Raw genomic sequence first — 10000 nt, 5'->3', positions numbered from 1 at the left:
GACTGTATAGAGGTCAGTGACCACAGCCAATGGGAATGCTTGAATGCTTTGCCTTCTGCCTGTACGGACATACTCTAGTCTCCTCAGTCTCTCGTATCGCTTGCTGCTACACTCTGTCGCTTGAGTCGCGTCGCCGCTGGTGTATCTCTGCGGTAATGTATAATGTAATGTAATGAAATTGCATATTGTGAATGGCATGATTGGACACTGTATTGCGGGCACAGACACACACACACACACACACAGACACACACACACACAGTGTTGGGGAAAGTTCTAGCTCTAGTTCTAGTTCATTGAACTACAAAGGTAAAACACTGCGCCTCCACACATACAAACACACACGCACACACTTTCATGTCCCCCTCAGATTCACTCTTCTTGTCTCGCATGACGGTTTCTATTTCTGTTCCTCTCCATTTCTCTGTGTGTGTCTTTCTCCTCTATTCCCCCACATTCGACTCTAGGCAACACAATCTTTTTTTGCATTAAAAGCAGGGCTTTGAACCGGTTCAAGGAACGAAAACGAAAACCAGGAACTTTTTGTAATTTACAGGGAACAGAAACGAAACCGGAAACGTTATTATTTTTTATGTTCTGGAACGGAAACACTTATTTAAAAATAATGGTAAAAAAGGGCAGAGTTTCCATTACATCATTGTAAGATATCGCAGAGAAGCGCGTGTAAAGTGCACCGAGAATGTTCAACGTTATTGGGCATCCATGGCCGCTTCAAATATGCACAAACTCACAATGTCCATCATAGTGCTCTCTGTGACCCAGCAGTGTGGAGCGCGCATTTTCATCATTGAGGTTTATTCTGTTTATTCAGGTCGTCCCTGAATGACAAAATTCTGGAGGATATTCTTTTCATCTGCTTGAATAAACAGTTTGGAAGTAGGCTGACTAATTTGCACTTCCGTTTCTCTTGGTTAATTAACGTCAGTTAGGCCTATGGGGAGTAATCAGCTGACAGGAACGAAATTAACCGTTCCGGGAACAATATTTTTTAGTTCTAACCGGTTCGGGAACGTCAATTTATTGGTGGAACTCATAACCGGAAACGTTATAATTCCGTTTCTGTTCGGAACGGAACGTTTGGAAAAAAATAACGGTTCAAAGCCCTGATTAAAAGGCAAGTATTGTGCATTAGAGCAGTGTTTCTCAACAGGGGTGCCGGGGCTTATAAAACGTGGCTTATAAATAGATTATGTAATATAATACATATCTGTCTAAATTGATAAGTTAATGCTAGTCAGTGGAGTCTTTCATCTGCCATTTACGCACAATAAAGTAAATATAGGTCGCCCCAGTCAGCTGCAACTTCGAACGTAGGTCGTGTGACGTCTCCAAATGTGTTACTTTTCTAAGCTTGTGTGGTATCGGATGCGATGCCATGTTACGGCTTGTTGGTTTGGGGTGCCTTGAAATTTTTCATGAATTGAACGGGTGCCTCGCTTAAAAAAAGGTTGAGGATCACTGGATTAGAGGGCAGGTATTGTACGGTAGCTTGTAGTTCCATCAACCAGAACTTCAGATCTTTGTCCGTCCAAAACTAGCTGCCAAGGACCAAGCTCCCGGTCTGTACAAACATAATTGCAACCGCAATTTTGAAAATTTGCCAGCATGTTTTTTTTGTTTCTTTTGTTTGTTTGTTTGTTTGTTTGTTTGTTTAACCTTGAAATGGATGGATCGCACCGTTGGAGGCAACTTTTTTCTCTCTTTTGTAATGTTTTTTTTTCTCCCCCTCTCTCCCTCCTTCCCCCATCTATCCTTCTCCTCTTTCCCTCTTTTCTCTCTTTTGTAATGTTTTTTTTTCTCCCCCTCTCTCCCTCCTTCCCCCATCTATCCTTCTCCTCTTTCCCTCTTTCCCTCTGTTCTCCTCTCCTCTCTTGTCATTTTTTCCCCCTTTTTTCTCAGGCTCTGATCTGCAGGCACGTTTCCTTGGCAACGCTCCATGCGGCGTGTACAAGTACAAATTTCCCAGAAGCCTCCGCACCGAGACCTGCGTTGGGGCCAAGGTGTGTGTGTGTTTTTGTGTGTGTATGTGTGTTTGTGCGTGTGCTTGTGCGAGTGAGAGAGAGATCGCTTGTTTTCATCAGTCTTTTTCCTTTTTAGACCTTCTTTTCTGTATGTTTGTTTGCTTTTTACTTTACTTGTTCAGTGTCCTTGCATACCGTAAAAGGCATTCATAAAAAACATTCATCATTATTTATCATTCATCATTTTTTTTGTTGGTTTTCAAATATGTTTATTATGAAACATTTCTTTCAACAAGACATTTTTCACATGGTTCTTTTAGAAATACTTAACAAGTGAACGATAAAGCAAGAGTGACGCACACATCCACATACACTTCCTGAATATTAACATTTATATTAACATTGATCATTATTTTTCTTCTTATTTTCAAGGTGTTCTTCTTCAAAGCACTGTTGTCTGGCGGGACGCGGGCCACATCTGGCTCGGACACGGCGTTCGCGTGGGTCAGGAGGAGCGAGCTGAAGGACTACCTGAAGCCAGAATACCTGAAACAGGCAGAACTCTTCATAGTGGACCTGTGATGGACAGATACCAGCTCTCTCTCTCTCTCACACACACACACACACACACACACACACAAATGTACTGTACATCCATACACACTCATGTCACCCCCATATGTATGCGCACACACACACACACACACACACGGTGGGAGTGGTTGTGAGTCAAGTAAAAGTGAAGAAAGTGCTGACCAAGGAGAACAGAGTCAACCCCCACCCACCCCCCCCTCTCTCTCGTACACACACACACGAGCGTGCACACACACGCGCACACACACGCACACACACACGCACACACACACACACAGTAGGACGGCGCTCTCTCCCTCATGTGGAAGGGGGTAATGACTGCAGATTGTATTGGCTAGCCAGTCCCAGGTGTCTCCACAAACAGCGTTCACATCTCCTCTTTAAGACACACACACACACACACACACACACACACACACACACACACACACACACACACACACACACACACACACACACACACACACACACACACACACACACACACACACACACACACCACCACAAACAGCATTCACATCTCTTTAAAACACACACAAACACACACACACGCAACAGCACGCTCTCTCTCACTGTATAAAATTAACCATTTCTGTTTTTGTTATTATAAATGTTAATAAAAACTTGCTTGTTTTTTCCCCCCATGATGATATTGGTTATTTGATCCGTGTGCATGCGTGCGCACGCGTGTGTGCAGCTGGGCGTCAGAGAAGGATGTGTGGTTAAACAGATGGAAGATTATCTGAAAATCATTTGTGTTTTGCTCTGCTGGATTTTTAATACATGAAAATGTTTGCTGAAGTGCCCCTACTCTGACTAATGGTATTATTGACCAAAGAAAAAAAAAAGCTATTCATACATCACACACACACACACACACACACACACACACACACACACACACACACACACACACACACACACACACACACACACACACACAATCAGATAAAGCGAACCAATATTACAGATGCTGCCTAAAATGCTCTCATCTACTGTTGCCTTGAACGCCCTCAGATTGAAAATAATGATAATGACTAAGGCACACAATCTTACTTCTAAAACAACACACATCAAACAGTCAACATATTGGACTATGATTGTGTGTTTGTGCTATAAAGGGACGCGTTATCGGCCCATAATTCTGTAAAAATGATTGCAAATGCACGTAAGCCGACTGGAGTACAGGGGCTGTCGTGCCACCATGTGACTAGGGCCGGATTAATGCACAGGCTAGATATGGCTGCAGCCTAGGGCCCCCCACCTGACAGGGCCCCCACCACAGGCTAGATATGGCTGCAGCCTAGGGCCCCCATCACAGGCTAGATATGGCTGCAGCCTTGGGGCCCCCACCACAGGCTAGATATGGCTGCAGCCTAGGGGCCCCCACCACAGGCTAGATATGGCTGCAGCCTAGGGGCCCCCACCACAGGCTAGATATGGCTGCAGCCTAGGGGCCCCCACCACAGGCTAGATATGGATGCAGCCTAGGGGCCCCCACCACAGGCTAGATATGGCTGCAGCCTAGGGCCCCCACCACAGGCTAGATATGGCTGCAGCCTAGGGGCCCCACCACAGGCTAGATATGGCTGCAGCCTAGGGCCCCCCACCTGACAGGGCCCCCACCACAGGCTAGATATGGCTGCAGCCTAGGGCCCCCCACCTGACAGGGCCCCCACCACAGGCTAGATATGGCTGCAGCCTAGGGCCCCCCACCTGCCAGGGCCCCCACCACAGGCTAGATATGGCTGCAGCCTAGGGCCCCCCACCTGCCAGGGGACCCCCACGGGCTAGATATGGCTGCAGCCTAGGGAGCCCCCACCTGACAGGGCCCCCCACCACAGGCTAGATATGGCTGCAGCCTAGGGGCCCCACCACAGGCTAGATATGGCTGCAGCCTAGGGCCCCCACCACAGGCTAGATATGGCTGCAGCCTAGGGCCCCCACCACAGGCTAGATATGGCTGCAGCCTAGGGCCCCACCACAGGCTAGATATGGCTGCAGCCTAGGGGCCCCCACCACAGGCTAGATATGGCTGCAGCCTAGGGCCCCATACCAGCCAGGGGGCCCCTGATTGGCCAAAAGTGAAAAATGGCAGTATTATGACAAGATGCAATATTGAAAAATTCATCTGTTGTGTTGAGTACAGTTGATGACTATCCATAAATTTACTGTCATAATTACAAGATAGGTATTGTCACGAAATTTGGCAGGGGGGGCACAGTAACCTATAGCCTAAGGGCCCCAGACCATCTTAATCCAGCCCTGCATGTGACAACACTGTTTTTAGTCGAACGTAATTCTTCTCTGAGAGCAGATGAGTCACATTTCATTCGCGCATAGCCAATCAAGTCCCCTACTCCACTGTTGTTTTTCCCAGCTGAAAAGTGTTCGGTTAATAGCCCTCCCAGTCATAATGATGGCGGTGATTATAGGAAATGGAAAAGGTCATTCCATTTATCGGAGCGTTCCATTCTAGAACTTTCATTTGCAGTTAAAAGGTGTACGGAATCCGAAACATTCATCACGAGAGGAAAGTTTTGTGAACCTCGCAGAGACACAAATAAAAGGACGAATTTAACATTTTTTTTTATATTCACTATTTGAAAAATCTATTTGGAGGACATTGTGGCATATGAGACAGTATTCATCAACATTACATATCCAATGCAACATTCACACTTGTCATATTTTCTAATGGCTGAAATGGCAGCAGCAACATAAATGCTATGGTGTAGACCAGTGATTCCCAACCTATGGGCCGGGGCCCACTGGTGGGCCCTGAAGGTATTCCAAGTGGGCCTTGAAATCATTTTCCAAAAATAATAATCATATTTTGGTGTGTGTTGTTGTTGATTTATTTGAGTTTTATTCTTATTTTGGTCAGAGGTGGGCCCCAAGTTGAAAAAGGTTGGGAAACCCTGGTGTAGGCAATAATGACCGATCTTTACTGTTTTTTTAGTTGTTTTGTTTTTATTATTGTTGTTATTATTCAGATTTCATAGGCTCTATTGTCTGTCAACACCTTGAGCCACAGTGGATGAAGCCTCTCTCTCTCTCTCTCTCTCTCTCTCTCTCTCTCTCTCTCTCTCTCTCTCACACACACACACACACACACACACACACACACACACACACACACACACACACACACACACAAACACACACACATCATTAGTGTTTGTGTGTGTGTTGGTAGCTTCTGGGTTTTCTCTGCTGCTGTTTTTGGTGATATGTAGCCTACAGATGATGGAAGGCATGCTAAGGAAATTCAGTTTCCGTGCATGCATGCTTGCTTGCTCCCCCCCTTACAACAGTATGTAGGCCTACTGCCAGCAGGATTACTGAAGGCAGTTGACACAACGTGATATTTCCTGCAATCTTATTGGGATTAATACCATCACTTCTGACACTAATAATCACACTACCCAGATTATGCAAAAGTGAATTTTTATATTGCCCAGATTATGCAGAGGTGTCTGTCTATTACACTCCACAGATTAGGACGAGCTGTTCATTATATTACACCCAGATTAGGCAGAGCTGTCCATTGTGTGTTAGCAGCTACGTTGCAGTACAGGCAGTCTAGTGCTGCTCATGTGTTCAGAACAGTTTAGATTAGTCTTTCTCAACAGGGACGCTACGCTGCCCTACAATATCAGAACGCAGTATCTTGAAAATGGTCGAAAATGGGTTTAGACCAGAAATTGGCTTTAAAATACCTTCTTTTTCTTGTGTTAAAATTTTTTGGCCCAACTTGGTCCCGTTTCGGAAAAAAACGCAAAAAACTGATTATACTGCGCTTTTTGGTTTTAGGAGGCTACGTGTTACTAGCCAAGAACGCAGTATAATGCGAATTATACTGCACTTCTCCATTGACACCGTGGTTTTGGTGTAGACAGTAATACCACAACAGAGCGCAGTATAATGATTTTTCAGCTAAAAAGTAATGAGAATGTTGTTTTTTTTGCTTTTTTCTTGCGTGCATAAATTTTCACCATAAAAAAGTATTATATGGAAGTGTCATCACCACTTTACCTCCAACACAGTCGCGTGGACAGAAAAGAAACTTTAAAGCCTTTTTTCTCAGTTTGGCATTTTGAATTATACTGCGTTCTGAAATTGTAGGGCAGTACAGCGCCCAGGGGTCATTGGGGAGCCCTAGGGGGGCGTTGAGAAATACTGTATACTGGGAGGTGCTTAGTTGCCATTGCATTAGTTCATTTTATTTTTCTATGCTATACTAAGGGGGGTGTTTGGCAGGCTTATGACTAGCTCCAGGGGTCAGGCAGTGGGACATTCTTCAGGTCAGGGCTGGACTGGTCATCTGGTATTCCCGGCATTTCCCAGTAGGCCCCGCACCCTCGTTGGCCACTATTTTTATTTTTTTACATTTCTGAAAATAGGGGCCCTCAAGGGTGCTGGGCCCACCAGTGAGTTACTACCGCTACATATGAAAAATAACCAGGGCAGAGACGCAAAATATGTCGAAGATGTCGTGGGAGTAGAGCGACTGCCCTGGCGGCCTGAGGTGAGCTGGAAACATAGCAGACTACACATTATTACATGATCACAATTAATGCCTCTTAAAGCCGATCTCGAGTTTAGGACGTTTAGTGATCCTAAATATTCTGACAGCCGGTGTGCCACGTTCAGATATTGGGGAAAAACGACAGCCAGCTAGCTTGCAGTCATTGTCAACGTTTTAAAATATCACTGTTTTGAACACATCATGTTTCTGGGTGCAGCAGCAAACCTGCCGGAGTACTTTCGGCTTGACCAAAGCTGGACGAGCACCCTCCTCACGCTGCTGGGGGTAAGTCAGGTGCTGTTCCCACGTAGCTGGATATTTTTATATGTGGATAGGTTTTTTCTCCTGGTTGCATTGGTTTTGGCCTTCCTTCTCCACGTAGCAGATATTTAAAATCCAGATATAAAAAGCAGGAGAATAAAATATCCTGATGAGGGGGGCTGAAACGCACTTGTTACAATGTCGGATTTATTTATTATCCACATGTTGCTTGCTGTTTACACCTCAACAGGAGAAAAAAATACCCTGCTAAAAAAATATCCTGCTACGTGGAAACAGCACCTCAGTTTCATTGCACAACACTGGGGATGGGGATGCCATACAGATTCATGTCAAAAAATCCCGAACTATCCCTTTAAAGGGGAACTCCACTTTTTTTAACATGAAGGCCATTTTCTGAGTGGTCTGCAATGTTTTAGAGTCCCCCTCACCGTTTATTTCATGTTTGCTGCAGTCTCTGTTATTTGGCTTATTTGGATTTGATCTCAACCAGCTTCAGAATGGCCGTCTATGGGCACCTGCAACTCTGTTCTTAAAATCACCTTTAACATTTTTTTTCAAGAATATGCAACTCACCAAGTGTTCAGCAGTATTCACTGGTGTTCCTTAACAATTTTTGTTGCGAAATATGGCATCTGTCGAGTTTATGTGTGTTTTATGTAGCAATTTGTAAATTAAGTTTCACTTTCACTTTCACAAAATGACAGAAGCCATATTTCGCCTTGAAACTTGTTAGGGACTGCTAGTGAACACCCTTAACCACTTTGTGAGCTGTAGACTTTCAAAAACAAATATTTAATAAAATAAACGGTGAGGGGGACTCTAAAACATTGCAGACCACTCAGAAAATGGCCTTAATGATCAAAAAAGTGGAGTTCTCCTTTAAGTCAAAAGCAGGTCTGATAGTATTCAGGCTCCATGCCTGATTTCAGGCTTGACAGAGTTTGCAAAAAAAAAAAAACATTTATAATAATTAGCCATTAGGTTATTCTTATCTCAAAAAGTGTTACAGGTTCAGGGTTTTCTTCTACTATCAGGCTTGAATAATGGTCATACACAGGCTATTAAATGTTTGAATAATGTGTCAAAATAGGCCTACGTTACGTCACTATGCAGTATCTTGTCGTCGTCGAAAAAGTTCAGGCTCAGGATTTTCACCCCTGCAAAAGTGGCCCTATTTCTCCCCCAGGCCAGCTCTGCTTTAGGCCACCTGAGGAAGATGCCACTGGTGGATGGAAACGTCGCCGTTTGTATCATGAAATGAAGTTTATTAGTTGTAGCTCATACCCAGTATGCTGCAGACCACTTAACAGTATGTCACAGCAATATTGTGACTTACAGTGTATATCGCAAAGCTTATATCGCTTATATTTACTTATATCGCTTATATATATTTATATCGCGATTTCGCAAAGCTGCTCATTGCATGCATTGCTCCAATCATGTCGAGCTGCCCATTGTATTGCCCAGATAATGCTTTGTATGACGATGAATGAAGGAAGGAAGGAAGGAAGGAAGGAAGGAAGGAAGGAAGGAAGGAAGGAAGGAATGGGGCACCTAAGTCTCCACCCCTTCCGGCGGCTCATGGGGCTGGGAACGCAAAAACTTTTAACTGGGCTGTAATGGACTGATCAAAGCTATTTTCCGATCCACCTCGCATTTCCCCGTCGATCACACATATGCTGTGCCTCAGAATTAATAACAACCAATGGTGTGCTTGTTGACTTCACTTGGCAAGCGATTTTTGAGTTGTGTGCCTGCAAAAATATGTAATTATTTGGACTACACAACAGACGTTGCATGTCGGACGTGCAGCCACTTAAGCCGCGGTGCAGCGGTAGGGTTGGCTGTGCCTCGGTTCACGTCAAATATGCGAGGCGCACGTGTAGTGTCTAACACAGTTTTGCACAAAAGCTAAAATAACGTTTCTTCCGTGTCGAAAATGAGTGGTCTTACGACGCAAATCCAAACCTTTCAAATTCACTGACATCATATGTGAAATCCGGAGCACATGCCAGACGGGATGAGGATTTAGCTTGACTCGCTCCATTAACTCTCATTCAAAATTTTGAGAGCTCCAGCCCCGTGGATCGGAAGTAGAAGGGCGTGACTTAGGTGCCCCATGAAGGCATCACAAGTGTGGAAACTTGTCTTCAGTTTCACCATGTAAAAGGCACATAAAACAGGTGACACATTAAACATTTAAAGGCATTACAATTGAAGAAACAGACACTCTTACTTCATGTAAAAAAACCCAATCAATTGGTTGATGCACATACTGTCCAGTTGACTTCCTGCAATTTCTGTCCACCACTTTGGGCCCGAACTCAAGGCTCTCCAGTCAGAGTAAGTTTGTCTTTTGTGGCACAGGAATAAAACGTCAGAATAGGGACGTTATTGTACGTATTGGGTGGGGATGCTTTTCATATGGCAAAAGCAGTCAACAACCTTGTGAGTGTATGTGTTTGCATGTGTGTGTGCATGTTTCTGTGACGTAGAATCTGCGGTGGTGCTTTCATTCTTCCAACACTAGGTGGCAGTAGATAGCCACTGCTAATAAAGCGCCGTATGTTAATGAACTTACATAACTGCACTCATTCCTGGAGGAGAAAAA

The 10000-nt window shown here is 44.5% G+C and overlaps 1 protein-coding gene across 1 annotated transcript in view; it reads left to right on the top strand.

Annotated features, from left to right (window-relative positions):
* Positions 1 to 2623, top strand: part of mrpl46 (mitochondrial ribosomal protein L46) — a 7368-nt gene extending 4745 nt beyond the window's left edge. Inside the window, exons 4-5 of the mRNA XM_063189456.1 lie at positions 1921 to 2021; positions 2415 to 2623. Coding sequence (XP_063045526.1) covers positions 1921 to 2021; positions 2415 to 2564 — 251 coding nt within the window. The 3' untranslated portion in view covers positions 2565 to 2623. The remainder of the gene's footprint in view (positions 1 to 1920; positions 2022 to 2414) is intronic.
* The last annotated feature ends 7377 nt before the right edge of the window (positions 2624 to 10000 follow it).

The sequence above is a fragment of the Engraulis encrasicolus genome, chromosome 23, assembly GCF_034702125.1.
Source record: "Engraulis encrasicolus isolate BLACKSEA-1 chromosome 23, IST_EnEncr_1.0, whole genome shotgun sequence".
Lineage (NCBI taxonomy): Eukaryota > Metazoa > Chordata > Actinopteri > Clupeiformes > Engraulidae > Engraulis > Engraulis encrasicolus.
Note: the sequence above shows the minus strand (reverse complement) of the source record. Positions and strands in the feature narration are given on the sequence as shown.